Below are 17,027 nucleotides of genomic sequence, written 5' to 3' on the forward strand. Positions count from 1 at the left end.
CAATGACATGAGACAAAGTATATGTGAACTGCTGTATGAAAAGTGAATTTGCTCTGTAAATCTTCACCCAAATCCTAATTAAAAAAAAAAAAAAGATACCTGTGACAACAGAGCTATAAACTGATGGATAAGAGGACAAGTTAACTGCACACAAAACTCCTAGCCTCTGCTATTTCTGAACTGATCAGCACATGACAACAAGAATCCTCTTGTTCCAGAGTTGCTCTAATCATCACTTCCTCAGTCTAGACCCAACCCAGAACTCCTAACAATGGGTTTTGTAGTTCTCGACCAGCTGCCTCCTCCTTCACTTCACTATCCTTGTCACCTCTCTGCTGGGCCAGTTTTCCCTGTCCCAGACAGATTTGTTTATACATACATACACACACACACACACACTCCCCACACACACACTGTCACCCTTCTAAACCATCAAGCTGCTCCATAATCTCTTTACAAATCTTGTAATCGTTTCTTTCCCAGATCTATATTTTGTGAAGCTTCCTGTGGAAGGGTAGGTTCTCTTTAAATAGACTCTAAGATGCAAATTGTTGAGATCAGTTATTAGGGATCAACACCTGTGAGGGAGGAAGCTGGATTGGGCAGAGGGAGATGTTTCTGTAAAACAGGCTGGCAAGCTTTGGCCAATCTGGTAAAAAGCTCTGGAGTGAACATTGCCTCTCACAGGCCTAGATGGCTGGGCTTTTATACCTCTGGCATGCATAGTCACTAGATGTGTGCGCCCTAGAAGAGCATGATTTCTTGGAGGCTCCTCTCTACAGCTGAGGCACTCTGCAGGAGATGGCAGCTGGATCTTTCGGCTGACCACACTCCCTGCATCTGGGCAGAAAGTCCTTCTTTTGGGAAGTGTATCTCTAAGTTCACCACACTGCCCCAAACTAATCTTTTTTGGAACCCAATAATTTAAAGACTCTAGTACTTCTGTATAAGAAGTCCTGCTAGGGCAGTGGTTAAGGCATTCAGCTACTAACCAAAAGTTGGCAGTTCGAACTCCATGGGAGAAAGATGAGGCAGTCTGGTCCTGTAAAGATTACAGCCTTGGACACCCTATGGGTCAGTTCTACTCTGTCATACAGGGTCCCTGTGAATTGGAATCTACTCAATGGCAGGGGATTGGATTGGATTGAGCAACCCTGTGAGTAGATGAATGTACCCATTTGCCTATTATGAATAACCACATCCTCTGCTGACATGTTATATGTATGCCTAAAGGTGATCCTGGTCATCTGGTCTGGCTGCTTTCTAGACCAGAACTTCTCAATCAGAGAGCTATGAAAAATGTCAGGTAAACCAAGAGATATATATCTCCTAAGATCTTAGAGCCAACAGAAGGATTCTAGGCCAGCTGCCTCTGCAGTGGGTAGCTTCTGCAATTTAACCTAGTGTTTAGGACAAATATTCTTATTTTACAGATTTGGGAAGTACTATTCTAGAGCTGTCTTCATTCATCCATTGAACAAATATTTACTGAGCATCTATGCGCCAGGAGTCCCTGGGTGGCAGAAATGGTTAAGGACTTGACTGCAAACTGAAAGATTGACAATTTGAACATAACTAGAAGCACTCCAGAAGACAGCCCTGGCAATCTGCATCCAAAAGGTCACACCTTTGAATATCCATGGAGTATACTCTGCACACATAGGGTTTCCATTGTTTTTGTTGTTATGTGCCCTTCTTGGGTTTCCGAGGCAGTATCACCACAGAAGTAGATTGCCCCATCTTCCTTCTGAGGAGCGGCTGGTGGGTTTGAACAGCCAGCCTTCTGGTTAGCAGTCAAGTGACTTAGGCACTATGCTACCAGAGTTCCTAGGGTTTCCATTAGGCAGAATCAACTCGATGGCAACTGATACTATGCACCAGCCATCACACTAACCACTGGAGATAGAGTGGGGAACAGGTCAATAATGTCAGTTATTAAGGTACTTAAGATCTAGTGGGAGAGACAAATTGAACAAGTAAACACAGAAATAGCTACATAATTAGAAACATGATATGTGTTATAGATCTACTTTAGATAAGATTGATAGACTAGAGTTGAAGGAGCTAAAGGAGGCCACATGGAGTGGGGACTGGTAAGATATAATGTCAGACATGGAATATGTAGTATGGAGTTTATATTTTAGTCCAAACACAATGGAGCCATTGGGGGATTCTTGAGGAAGGGACCTTATGATCTGATCTAGATTTTTACAAGCACAATCTGGTGGCTTCATGGAGAATAACTAGCAGGGTGGAGCAGTAGTTGCAGGAAGACCAGTTAAAGGCATATTGCAGTAATCCAGAGCAGTCAAGGTGGAGAGAAGTAGAAAGATTTGAAATCTATTTTTTAAAAAGAATCAAACTTCCCTATCTTCAACAAGTTCATATTCTTTGAGAAAGACAGATATGTAAGCAAACTACTTTAATACAGAAAATGGTGACTTTGAAAAAAATATGAAAGGTACATGTGGGGCATAGGATGGAGCATAGAGGACTTTCTACAGGAATCAAGGATACTCACAGTAATGTTAAAGCTGGGGATTAAAGTATAAGATTTTGCCAGGTGAACTAATGGTGCATCATGCTGCTATGGAAGTGGCAGCACATGTGAATGTGCCTGGCAGGTCTCCAGCTTTTTGTTATTAGTTGCCATCAAGTAGGCTCTGACTCATGATAATCTTAAGTATAATAAAATGAAACGTCATCTGGTTTTGCAGCATCTTCATAACTGTTGGTATGTTTGAGCTCATTGTTGCGGCTATATTTTCAATCCATCTCATAGAGGGTTTCCCTCATTTTTGCTGACTGTCTACTTTACCAACCATGATGTCCTTTTCTAGTGTTTGATCTTTCTTGATAACATAATTCAAAGTAAGTGAATTGAAGTCTTGCCATCCTCTCTTCTAAAAAGCATCTTAATTTATTTCTTCTAAAACTGATTTGTTTCTTCTCCTGGTAGACCACAGTATATTAATCTCCAACCACAGGAGCTATAATTGACCAAGATCCCCAACCACCATGTCCATAACACCCTGCATATACTTAGTCCATTGTGCAACCCCTTCTTGGGTTTCCAAGGCAATATCACTATGGAGTAGATTGCCCATCTTCCTTCCAAGGAGTGGATTGTGAGTCTGAACCACCAGTCTTCTGGTTAGCAGTCAAATGCATTAGGCACTATGCCACCAGAGCTCCCCACTTTGTATTTAGAAACTGTTTATGTCACTTTTTCTCCACAGATTTCTAGTTCTTAGATGACAGAGCCTCTGTCTTGTTTATTATGGTAATAAATATTTCTTCATGAATAAGGAAAAGTCTTCTCTAATAATTGCCCCCTCAGAACCCTGGTGGCACAGTAGTTAAAGAGTTCAGCTGTTAAACAAAAAACCTTTTGGTAGTTCAAACCCACCAGCTCCACTGTAGAAAGGTGTGATGAATAGTTACAACCTTGGAAACTCTATGGGACTGTTTTGTCCTGCCTGTAGGGTCACTATGAGTCAGATTTGACTCAAGGACAGCGGGTTTTGTTGGGTTTTTGAAGCACTCCTTCACTTTGCAGCCATTCTCAGTTATTTCACCATATTTAGTAATTTCAAAGACATTACCTTCAATTGTGGTCTCCCCAAATAGGTCCTTGAGGGTAACATCTCTCGTTCTTCTTTTTTTGTACCTTTTCATGGGCCACCATGTACCAACATGCATACTCAAAAGGCCCACCAAAGGCTGTTGAATGAAATGAGTGAACAAAGATTAGAATAAGCAAAACCTAATGGAATTTTACTGATGAAGGTTGAAGAATACAGTCTGCAGTATGGATTACATCTCAACATAAAGAAAACAAAAATCCTCACAACTGGACCAATGAGCAGCATCACAATAAATGGAGAGAAGATTGAGCTTGTCAAGGAATTCATGTTGCTTGGTTCTACAATCGGTGCCAACGGAAGCAGCAGTCAGGACATTAGATGACGTGTAGCATTGGGAAAGTCAACTGCGAAGGAACTATTTCAAGTGCTGAGGAGCAAGGATATCTCCTTGAGGACTAAGGTGCGCCTGACACAAGCCATGATATTTCCAATCGCCTCATATGCATGTGAGAGCTGGACAATGAATAAGGAAGACCGAAGAAGAGTTGATGCTTTTGAGTTGTGGTGCTGGCAAAGAATGCTGAAAGTACCATGGACTGCTAAAAGAACTAACAGATCTGTCCTGGAGGAAGTGCAGCCAGAATGCTCCTTGGAAGCAAGAATGGCCAGACTTCGTCTCACCTATTTTGGTCATGTTGTAAGAAGGGACCATTCCCTGGAGAAGGATGTCATGCTTGGTAGGGTGGAGGGTCGACTAAAGAGGGGGAGGCCTTCAACGAGATGGATTGATACGGTGGCTGCGATGATGGGCTCAAGTATAGCAGGGATTGTGGGGCTGGCGCGGGATCAGGCAGTGTTTCGTTCTGCTGTGCATGGGGTCGCTATGAGTCAGAAATGACTCGACGGCACTTAACAACAACAACAACAACAATGGAATTTTATTCCTTTCTGTCTTGGTTACCAAGATGATCAAGTGACTTTGCCTGCTACTGAAGGTTTTCCTCTGCTAACTGCTTCCTCAGCACATCTGCTAAAAGAAAGTGGTCAGGAGCATCATCCTCTCATCCACCCACAACTTCCCAAAACTCCACACACACCTTCTTTTCAGAGGGTGAGGATGATGAAATAAAACTAGACGAGGAGACTTTTCAGAAAGAATGTTTGTGAGAAAAATTTCCTGAGGAGGAATAGTATCTAGAAGAAATGGATCTGGAGAGATAAAATTATGCAGAAATAGGTAAGTATGAATATGAAACAGTATTTCCTCTGGAGAGAAAATATCTAGAAGGAAAAGAACTGTATCTACATATATATGAAGAGCTTCTGGAAGACAGTGAGTATCTATAGGGGAGGGAACCTGGAGGGAAAATATCTGGAAGGGTTAGAGTATCTAGATGAAGAAGAGTAGCTGGAAGATGGTGAGTTATCTGGAGGAGGACCAACAAAAGGATGGTAGCTCTAGTTCACCACAATGCCAAGGAAAAGCAATAAATCTGTAGCAAAACCAAAGCTCAAATTATCAACCCTACCTCATGGAGCTGAGAGACAGGATGAATCATTGCTGATCAAGTTCAACACTCAGCTATAACCATGCCCCAAAGCACTGTGCCCACAGAGCAGACTAGGAAACATGATGAGCACAAAACTCCCTTTTATATAGACAAAACAAACAAACAAGCACCCCATCATTTTTAAAATTTTCATTTTCTTATTACACAGGTGATATGTGTACATTGTGGATATTTTAGAAAATATATGTAAGCAAAAGATGAAAGCACAAATCACTACCACCCAGAGATGATCACCACTTTTCACACTTTGGTTATATCCTCCCCAGACTTAAAATGTACATAAATATGCTTTTTGTAAAAGATTCATACTTTACATACTAATTGTGACCTGCTCTTTAAAGTACATTCACTTATATATTTATATATTGTGGGATGTTGTTTTTGTTGGCTGCCATCTAGTTGATTTCAACTCATGGAGACCGTATGTGACAGAGGACAACTGCCCACATAGGTTTTTCTAAGCTATAATCTTTACAGGAGTAGATCACCAGGTCTTTTTTCCTGTGAAGCTGCTGGGTGGGTTCAAACTATTGGCCTTTTGTTAGTAGCTGAGTGCTTACCCATTGTGTCACCAGAGCTCCTTTTATATATTATAATTATATATAAATATGGTATACTTACATGAGTATCATATCATGCCCTTGAATTTTCTACAAATTCACTTAATGGCTGCACAGTATTATTGCATTATATTGATGTTTCATACTTTTCTTCTATACTGGGACTGACAAATTGAAGATGAATGGCATTGCATTCATCATAACAAAGAATGTTTCAAGATCTATCCTGAAGTATGATGCTGTCACTAATGATAATATACTTACAACTAGGAGCTCTGTGTGGCATAGTGTCTGAGGCATTTGACCACTAACCAAAGGGTTCAAACCCACCAGCCACTCCTTGGAAGGAAGATTGGGCAATCTACTTCCGTAGTGACATGGCCTCGGAAACCCAAGGAGGGGTTGCTATGAGTCAGATCCAACTCGATGGCAGTGATTATGGTTTTTTTGTGGTTTTTTTTTTTTTTTTAGGAGGAAGACCAGTTAATGCCACCATTATTTAAATTTACCAAGCAACCACTAAAGCCAAAGATGAAGAAATTGAAGGTTTGTACCAGCTTCTGCAGTCTGAAATTAAATTGCTTGTGATTGGAATGCAAAAGTTGGAAACAAAGAAGTGTCAGTAATGGAAAAATATCATCTTGGGGATAAAAATTATGCCAGAGATCTTATGATATAATATTGCAAGACCAATGACTTATTTGCTGCAAATGCTTTTTCTCAACAACATAAACAGTGGCTGTCCATGTGGACCGCACCATATAGAATACACAGAAATCAGAATGTACTGCATCTAGGGAAAGAGCAATGGAGGAACTCAATATGTTCAGTCAAAACTAGACTGGAAGTTGACTGTGGAACAGACCATCAACTGCTTATATGCAAACTGAAGTTGAAGCTAAAGAAAATTAAAACAAATCCACAAGAGCCAAGATACAACCTTGATTATATTCTACCTGAATTTAGAGACCATCTGAAGAATAGCTTTGACAAATTGAACACCAATGACCAAAGACCAGATGAGTTGTGGGATGACATCAAGGACATCATACATGAAGAAAGTAAAAGGTCTTTAAAAAGACAGGAAAAGAAGAAAAGACCAAAATAGATGTTGGAAGTGCCTCTGAAATTTGTTCTTGAAAGGAGAGTAACTAAAGCACATGGAAGAACGACAAAATAAAAAAGCTGAACAGAAGATTTCAAAGGGCAGCTCAAGAAGACAAAATAAAGTACCATAATGAAACATGCAGAGACCTGGAGTTACAAAACCAAAAGGGAAGAACATTCTGGACATTTTTCAAGTGAAAAGAACTGAAGGAGAAAATTCAAGCCTTGAGATGCAATATTGAAGGATTCTGTGGGGAAAATGTTGAATGATGCCGGAAGCATCCAAAGAAGATAGAAGGAATACACAGAATCATTGTACCAAAAGGAATTGGTCGATGTTCAGCTATTTCAGGAGGTAGCATGTGATCAAGAACCATTGGTATTGAAGGAAGAAGTCCAAGCTGCACTGAAGGATCTGGCAAAACAAAACAAAAGGCTCCAGAAGTTGCCAGAATACCCATTGAGATATTTCAATAAATGGATGCAATGCAGAGACACTTACTTGTTTATGCCAAGAAATATGGAAGACAGCTATCTGGCCAACCGATTAGAAGACGTCAATATTTGTGCCCATTCCAAAGAAAGGTAATCCCACAGAATGTGAAAATTACTTAACAATATAATTAATATCACACACAATTAAAATTTTGCTGAAGATAATTCAAAAATTGTTGTAGCAGTACTGACAGGGAAATTCCAGAAATTCAAGATGGATTCAGAAGAGGACGTGGAAAGAGGAATAGCACTGCTGATGTCAGATGGCTCTTGGATGAAAGCAAAGAATAACAGAAAGATATTTACCTGTGTTTTATTGACTATATGAAGGCATTCGATTGTGTGCATCATAACAAATTATAGATAATATTGGGAAGAATGAGAATTCCAACTCTTAATTGTGCTCATGAGGAACCTGTCCATAGACCAAGAGGCAGTCATTTGAACAGGACAAGGGGATACTGCATGGTTTAAAATCAGGAAGGGTGTGTGTCAGGGTGGCATCCTTTCACTATATTTATTCAATTTATATGCTGAGCAAATAATCTGAGAAACTGGACTATATGAAGAAGAACACAGCATCAGGATTGGAGGAAGACTCATTAACAACTTGTGATAGGCAGGTGACACAACCTTCTTTCTGAAAGTGAAGATGACTTGAAGTATCAACTTGAAGATTAACAATTACAGTCTTCAGTATGGATTATACATCAAAATAAATAAAACAAAAATCCTCACAACTGGACCAATAAGCAATATCATGATAAATGGGGAAAAGATTGAAGTTGTCAGGGATTTCATTTTACTTGGATCCATAGTCAATATCTGTGGAAGCAGCAGTCATGAAATCAAATGCTGTATTGCACTGAGAAAATCTGCTGCAAAAAACCTCTTTAAAGTGTTAAGAAGCAAGGATGTCACTTTGAATACTAAGGTGCACCTAACCCAAGCCATGGTATTTTCAATCACCTTACATGCATGTGAAAGCTGGACGATGAATAAGAAAGACTGAAGAAGAGTTGATGCCCTTGAATTGTGGTGTTGGTGAAGAACAATGAAAATACCACAGATTGCCAAAACAACAAACAAATGTGTCCTGGGAGAAGTTCAGCTGGAATACTCCTTAGAAGAGAAAATGGCCAGACTTCATCTTACCTACTTTGGTATTGTAGTCAGAAGGGACCATTCCCTGGGGAAAGATATCACGCTGGGTAAAGTAGAGGGTCAGCAAAAACAGGAAGTCCCTCAACAAGATGAATTGACTCAGTGGCTGCAACAATAAGCTCAAGCATAACAAGGATTATGAGGATGGCCCTGGAGTAGGCAGTGTTTTGTTCTGTTGTACATAGAGTCACTATGTGTTGAAGCCAACTTGACAGTACCTGACAACAACGACAACTCCATGTCATTTATTGCTTCTGATATTTTTTGTTACTTTTGAAACAGCCCTTTGGTGAGCATAGTTAGGGCTAAATTTTATCTGTGATTTCTAATGATTTCCTAGAATTAAAAAAAAAAAAAAAGTTGCCACAGAGTTGGTTCCATCTTATGATGACCACATGTGTGTCAGAGTAGGGCTATGCTCCATAAGGTGTTCAATGAATGATCTTTTAGAAGTATATCACCAGGCCTTTCTTACAAGATGCCTCTGGGTGGATTCAAATCATCAACCTTTTGGTTAATACCCAAGCACTTAACCATTGGCACCACCCAGTGACTCCATCCCCTAGAATACATCCCTGCAATCTGTCTCTAGGTCAACAGACACTATTTCATCCCCAAGGTGTCCATTTGCCCCCCTGGAATGACTCAGCTGACTCTGCTTGTGAGTAATTGACTTTGGAGTGAATTCCCTCCTCCAAGAGCTAACATTTTCCCAGTATTGGCAACATTTCCTTAAGTTGAGTCTTAATATTTGTCAGTTGCCTCCTTGTGCTGTTTGCACAAGTGGATAATAGAAAAATGATAAACTTTCACATCAATATAAAAAAGAGAACAAGTCACAAATATTTAGCAGATACTAAAACAATAGCAATGAAGGAAGGAAGGATAATATGATTCATGAACAAAACAAGCTCAGCACAGAAGATTATATGGAACAAAGAAATCAGAAACACCACACACACTCACAAAAAAAAAAAAAAAAAAAACAGCAACAAATTCATGCTTGTCCATAATTACACTGAATGTAAATGGATTAAATGCACCACTCTAGAGATGGAGACCTGAAGACTGGAAAAGAAAATATAATCCATCAATATGCTATGTACAAGAGACATATCTTAGAGACAAAGACAAAAATAAACTAAAACTCAAAGGTTGAAAAAAGATATATCAAACAAATGGCAACCATAAAAGAGCAGAAGTGGCAATATTCCGATAAAATTGACTTTAAGACAAAAACCACCATGAGAGAGGGAAGGACATTCCAAAAAACCAGTCAAACTTGCTGCCGTCGAATTCGATCCAACTCATAACAACCCCTCCTTGGGTTTCCAAGGTGGTATTACTACAGAAGTAGATTTCCCAAACTTCCTTCCGAGGATTGGCTGGTGGGTTTGAACCCCCAGCCTTCTGGTTGGTAGTCAAATGCCTTAGGCACTACACTACCAGAGCTCCCAGGAAGAACATTATATAATGATTAAAAGATCAATTGAACAAGAGGACATAGCTATAATAAATATCTGTGCACCCAATGAAAAAGCCCCAAAATACATAAGTCAGATTTTAACAGAATTGAAAAGACAAATACATGACTCCACAGTCATAATAGGAGTCTTTAATACACTACTTTCAATCAAAGATAAAACAACTGGAAAGAAATTCAACAAAGATGCAGAAGAGCTAAACAATACAATCCACCAACTTGACCTTATAAACATTACAGAGCACTTCACCCAACAACAGCACAATATACATTCTTTTCCAGTGCACATGGAACATTCTCCAGGATAGACCATAAGTTAGGCCACAAAGCAAGCCTTAATAAATTTTAAAACATTGAAATACTGCAAAGCATCTTCTCAGATCAATGCTATATAATTAAAAACCACAGTGGGGAGATCAACGGAAAAAGAGCAAAACATGGAAACTGAGTAACACCCTCCTTGAAAATGACTAGGTAATAGAAGAAATAAAAAATGAAATTAAAAAATTCCTTGAATCAAACAAAAATGAAAACACAACATACCAAAATCTTTGGGACACAGCAAAAGCAGTGATTAGAGATGAATTTATAGCAATAAATGCACACCTAAAAAGAGAAAGAAAGATCCAAATCAACACCTTAACCCAACATCTCCAAAAATTAGAAAAAGGGCAACAGTCACCAGAAGAAAAGAAATAATAAAGATGCCAGCAGAAAAAAATGAAACAGAAAATAGAAAGACAATAGGAAAAATCAATAAGACTAGAAGTTGGTTTTTTTAAAAGATTAATAAAATTTACAAACCACTGGCAGACTTAACAAAGGAAAAGAGGGAGAGAATACACATAACATGAATAAGAAACGAATTGGGTGATGTCACAACAGAACCAACAGAAATAAAAAGGATAATATGAGGGTACTATGAAGTACTATACTCCAACAAATTTGCAACTGTAGACGAAATGGACAGATTTCTAGAAACATACTAGTTACCTAAACTAACACAAACTGAGGTGGAAAATTTGAACAGACTCATAACAAAAGAAAAAATTGAAAAGGTCATAAAAAAACTTACCAACAAAAAACGTCCTAATCTAGACGGTTTCACTGGAGAATTCTACTGAACATTCAGTGAAGAACTAACATCAATCCTACTCAAACTATTCCAGAACATAGAACAGGATGGAATCCTCCCAAATTCATTTTATGAACCAAGCATAACCTTGATACCAAAACCAGGCAAAGACATAACTTAAAAGGAAAACTACAGACCAATATCCCTCATGAATGTAGAAGCAAAAATCTTCAACAAAATTCTAGCCAATAGACTCCAACAACATACAAAAAATAATAATACATTTTGACCAAGTGAGGTTCACACCAGATATGCAAGGATGGTTTAACATTAGATAAACAATCAACATCATCCACACATAAATAAACAAAGAAGAACCACATGATCATATCAATCAATGCAGAAAAGGCATTTGTTAAAATACAACACCCATTCCTGATTTAAAAAGAAAGAAAAAGAAAAACTCTCAGCAAAATAGGAATAGAAGGGAAATTCCTCAACATAATAAAGGGCATATATGCAAAACCAACAGCCAACATTATTCTCAATGGAGAGAGACTGAAACCATTCCCCTTGTGAACAGGAACCAGACAAGGATACAGTCTGTTGCCACTTCTTTTCAACAACGTGTTAGAAGTGCTAACCAGGGCAATAAGTCAAGAAAGGGAAATCAAAGACATCCAAATTGGTAAGAAAGAAGTAAAATTATCCCTATTTGTTGATGATATGATCCTATACATAGAAAACCCAAGAGACTCAGCAAAAAAAAACCCACTGGAACTAATCGAGAGATTTAGCATCGTGGTGGTATATAAGATCAACATCCAAAAATCAGTTGGATTCCTCTACATCAGTAAAGAGATTGCTGAGAAGGAAATAAGGAAATCAATATCATTTACAATAGCTACCAAAAAAATAAAATACTTGGGAATAAGTCTCACTAAAGACACAAAAGACTTTTACAAAGAATATTACAAAATGCTACTTCAAGAAACCATAAGAGATCTACACAAATGGAAGAACATACCATGCTCATGGACAGAAAGATTGAACATTATGAAAATATCAATTCTACCCAAAGCAATCTATACATTCAATGCAATCCCAATCCAGACCCCATCAGCATTCTTTAAGGATATGGAAAAACCAATCACTAACTTTATATGGAAAGGAAAGAGACCTCAGATAAGCAAAGTACTATTGAAGAAGAAGAACAAAGTAGGAGGTCTCACACTCCTGGATCTCAAAACCTACTGTACAGCCACAGTAGTCAAAACAGGCTGGTACTGGTACAATGACAGACACATAGACCAATGGAACAGAATTCAGAACCCAGAAACAGATCCATCAACCTATGGTCAGCTAATTTTTGACAAAAGGCTAAAAATCCATTAAATGGGGAAGAGATGGTCTCTTTCACAATTGGTGCTGCAAAACTGGATATACATTTGCAGAAAAATGAAACAAGATCCATACCTCACACCATGCACAAAAACTAACTCCAGATGGATCAAGGACTTAAATGTGAAACCTAAAACTATACAGTTCATCAAGGAAAAAATAAGGGCACATTTAGGGGCCCTGACTTATGACATAAATAGAGTGTCAAGCATAACCCAAAATACACAAACAGCTAAAGATAAACTAAATGAATGGGACTTTCTAAAAATTAAATTTTTATGTGCTTCCAAAGACTTCTCCAAAAGAATAAAAAGAGAACCTACAGATTGGGAAAAAATGTTTGGCAATGACATATCTGACAAGGGATTTATATCTAAAATTGATAGAAAACCCCAACACCTCAAAAACAAAAAGACAAATAATCCAATTTTTAAATGGGCAGAAGACAGGAATAGACACTTCACCAAAGAGGCTATTCAGACAGCCAACAAACATATGAAGAAATACTCATGATCATTAGCCATTAGAGCAATGCAAATCAAAACAACATTGAGATACCATCTTGCCCCAGCACTAGTAATAAAGTTCAACAAGACATAAAATAACAAATGCTAGTGAGGATGTGAAGAGATTGGGACTCTCATACACTCCTGGTGGGACTGTAAAATGTTACAACCACTGTGGAAATAGTATGGTGATTCCTTAAAAAGTTGGGATTAGAAATACCATTTGACCTAGCAATTCCATTACTAGGTATATATCCTAAAGTGAGAGCCAGGACAAGAACAGATATATGCACACTCATGTTCATCACAGAACTATTTACTATAGGAAAAAGATGGAAACAACCTAGGTCCCCATCAACAGAAGAATGAATAACCAAACTATGGTACATACAGGCAATGGAATACCATACAACATTATAGAGTAATGTAGAATCTGCAAAACACCGCATAGTGTGGATGAACTTGGGAGACATTATTCTGAGTGAAATAAGTCAATCACAGAAGGACAAATATAGTATTAGTTCATTATTGTGAAAAGTCAAGGAAAGGTTTATATATGGAGGGAAATTTTCTTTGTTGGTTACGAGGGGTGGGCAGAGAGGGGAGCGAACACTGCAAAAATAATAATAATAAAAGAGAAAAAAAAACTAAAGTGGGTAATACACCTTCATTCATAGGTCCATGTCTTCCCTGGATATCAGGACTGCATGGTCACATGCAATTAGACACAAAAATCTAAGAACGCTGATCATCTGAATCTTAATGTTGACCTAGAAGTAGAACTAAATTATCTTTCTGGGTCCAGTTGCACTACCAACTGCAAGCATCCCAGGCAGCTTTAGTTTTAAAATTCCAATTTGATTGCACACAACTTACATCCTAAAACTGTGTTTTATCTGTACATCACTCTCCATCAATTCAGATGTATCACCCCAAGTCCCTACTACCCTCATGGAGGTTTAGTAATTGTGCTGGAGAGATCGTTCCTTTGTTGTTGGGGCATTCGCTTTTCCACGGGCCTCTATCACTAAGCTCTCTCTCAGAATCCTAACATCCCTTCTGTTCATGTACCAAATCTAATACTGAAAAATAGCACTCTGGCTTTTCTCTTGCACAGTATGCATCAAGCACTCTTAACATGTCCATGCTATGCACTGGATCTTTGTAAATACATTCCCCGCTAGAGTAGGACAAATGCAATGCTGTCTGGAACTGTGTACAAAGCAAAAGCTTCAATAATAAATGTACTAGTAGCAAAAAGAAAAAAATGAGAACAGGCACTGAAAAAACTAGGTGAATGCTAAAATGCCTTTCAAGGCACATGGAAATATGTTTAGTACTATGAAAACTCAGGATACCAGTTCAGACTGTACAAAATAATTTGAGTAAGAAGAGGTTTACAAGAGGACTCTAAACTTTTCATAAGAATTAACATCAAGATTTCTTTATGTAGGATGCGTTCCCAACAACTTTCAGATATAACTTTGTTTACCCCATGTTTTGAACCTCAATGTCTAAAAAGCATGCTTTCCTGACCCTTAGCATATGCTCTGTAAATGTACATAGAATCAAGAGATCATTCTGCCTTCCCTAAGATATGCACACTTATTTTAAAAACAACTTTCTGAATTAATTGATATCTACACAATGAACCCTAAGAGAAGATAAATGGGCTTCCATCTCTCTTGTCACTGGATTAATTGCCAGAGGTTAATAGAGGAGCACTTTGTGGAGCAGAATTATGAGGACTTGTTGGGGCTCAGCAGGCGCCAGCAACATCTGCCATGGGATCAGGAGGGAAAAGAGCAGCATGAGTGCTACTCATCTGGCTCCTGAGTAGCAGATAGGTGTCCATCACCCAAAAGCCCTTTTTACTTTCACTCTCATGAGCCTGACTGCTTGGGTTTGAAGGACAGCTCCCCCACTTACTAGTTGCTTGAGTTTAGATGAGTCATTTAACTTCTGTGTCTTGGTTTTAACTGTAAATTAAAGATAGCAAGAAAACCAAACACATTGCCATCAAGTCAATTCTGACTCATAGGGACTCCATGTGTTACAGAGTAGAATTGCTCTGTAAGGTTTTCTAATTTTTATGGAAGCAGATCATCAGGCCTTTTATCCATGGCACCACTGGGCAGGATCAAACTGCCACTCTTTCAGTTAGTAGTTGAGCACCAATTGTTCCCGCAAACCAGTGACCCTTGAGATAACAACATTGTGTTGTTGAGTGCCATCAAGTCAGCTCACACTCATAGCAACCCCGTATATAACAGAATGAAATGTTGCCCAGTCCTCCACCATTCTCACAATCCTTGCTATGTTTGAGCCCATTGTTACAGCCACTGTGTCAATCCATCTCATGGAAGGCATGCCTGTTTTTCACTGACCCTCCGCTTTACCAAGCATGATGTCCTTCTCCAGGGATTGGTGTCTTCTAATGACATGTCCAAAGTAAGGCAAAGTCTCATCATCACCTCTTCTAAGGAACATTTTGGCTGTATGTCCTTCAAGATAGATTTGTTCATTCAGTATTTTTCACCAAAACCATAATTCAAATGCATCAATTTTATTTTATTTTATTTTTATTTGTTTTTTTTACTCTTCCATTTTCATTATCCAGTTTCCTTATGCTTATGAGGTGATGGAAAACATGGTTTGGGTTAGATGCAACTTAGTCATCAAAGTGACATCTTTGCTTTTCAAGATTTTAAGGAGATTAGGGATAACAAAAGACTAAAAGAGTTAACTTCTGTAAAGCAATATAAGCTATGTCGGATACAATATTTTAAACCTATGAAAGTATTAGCTATTATACCATATACTTTTACTCCTCTACTTGGCCACAAGGAGTTCTGGTGGTATAGTGCCTAAGGCATTTGACTGCTAACCAGAAGGCTAGCGGTTCAAACCCACCAGACACTCTGAGGAAGGAAGACTGGCAATCTACTTCCATAAATATTGACTACCTCAGAAACCCAAAGGCGTTACTATGAGTCAGAATCAACTCGATGGCAGTGACTTTGGGTTTTTTTTTCCCCTACATGGCCATACTCCCTCATTTTGAAATGATCATAACAAAAAGACAAGAGAAGATTCCATGAACTAGGGTGTGAAGAGTTCTGTACCCCCCACCCAGCTACTATGTCAGGCAGATCAACCTCAGAGACTCCCACTGTCCTGGGTAAATCAGGTTAGAGTAAGACTCATGACCCTGTGCCTCTTGCTTCTTTAAAGGGATGGTTTTACCCATGGTTTACAGGAATATCCTACAAAATTATGTGAGCTTTAATCTTAGTGGAGCATCAATTGCCACTGAATAATTAATATGCACGTCTGACTGACTTCACAGGGCAGTTCTAAACATGGGTGTAAACTGCTGCAGCATCAGTCAGAAGATCCTGGGACCCACGACCCTGGGCATGTCACTTACCTTCTCTAAGTTTCAGTTTCCCTTGTGTAAAAACACCTTTCTTCACAGTGTGGTTGTGATAATGAAAAGAAATAACATATCTGAAAATGCTTTGAAAGCTCTCCCACACTGTGCAATTGTAAGGTGTAAAAATTCTCTTTTGATCTCACAAGAAGGAAGGTGCTAGAAGGAAGGAGTACAACCTACATTACTATCTAGCTGTCACTGAACATGCTATAGAGTGAACTTGCCTTGTAATGAGGCTCTTTTTATTTCTTTAGAACATAAGACCTTCCTAATGAAGAATTCTGCTCAGTGGCAAATAGTGCTATGAAGACATCACAATATATTTATTTTGATTCATAATGTTTTTACCTAATAGCATTTTAATACTTACAACCTGCTGGATTTGATATTTGTTACTCTTGTTAGTTCTCCCTCAGGCAGCACCAAACACTATGATGGTGCTGTTAAGTGACATTGAGGTGATTCTGATTCACAGCAACTCCACGTGACAGATAGATATGCTCCATAGGGTTTCCCATAGGCTTAATCTTCACAGAAACAGATCACCAGATATTTTTTCCCATGTTGTGTTTGGTGGGTTCAGACTGCCAATAATTTGGTCAACAGTCACTACGCCTTTTTTTTCTTTTCTTTTTTTTTTTT

At 38.6% G+C, this 17,027-nt stretch overlaps 1 protein-coding gene across 1 annotated transcript in view; it reads left to right on the forward strand.

Moving 5' to 3' along the window:
* Positions 1-17,027, forward strand: part of ERICH6B (glutamate rich 6B) — a 186,150-nt gene that overhangs the window by 53,725 nt on the left and 115,398 nt on the right. Inside the window, exon 3 of the mRNA XM_042781910.1 lies at positions 4,610-4,746. Coding sequence (XP_042637844.1) covers positions 4,610-4,746 — 137 coding nt within the window. The remainder of the gene's footprint in view (positions 1-4,609; positions 4,747-17,027) is intronic.

Source organism: Orycteropus afer, unplaced genomic scaffold (genome assembly GCF_000298275.1).
Source record: "Orycteropus afer afer isolate SDZICR_OR568_19922 unplaced genomic scaffold, OryAfe1.0 scaffold00194, whole genome shotgun sequence".
NCBI lineage: Eukaryota > Metazoa > Chordata > Mammalia > Tubulidentata > Orycteropodidae > Orycteropus > Orycteropus afer.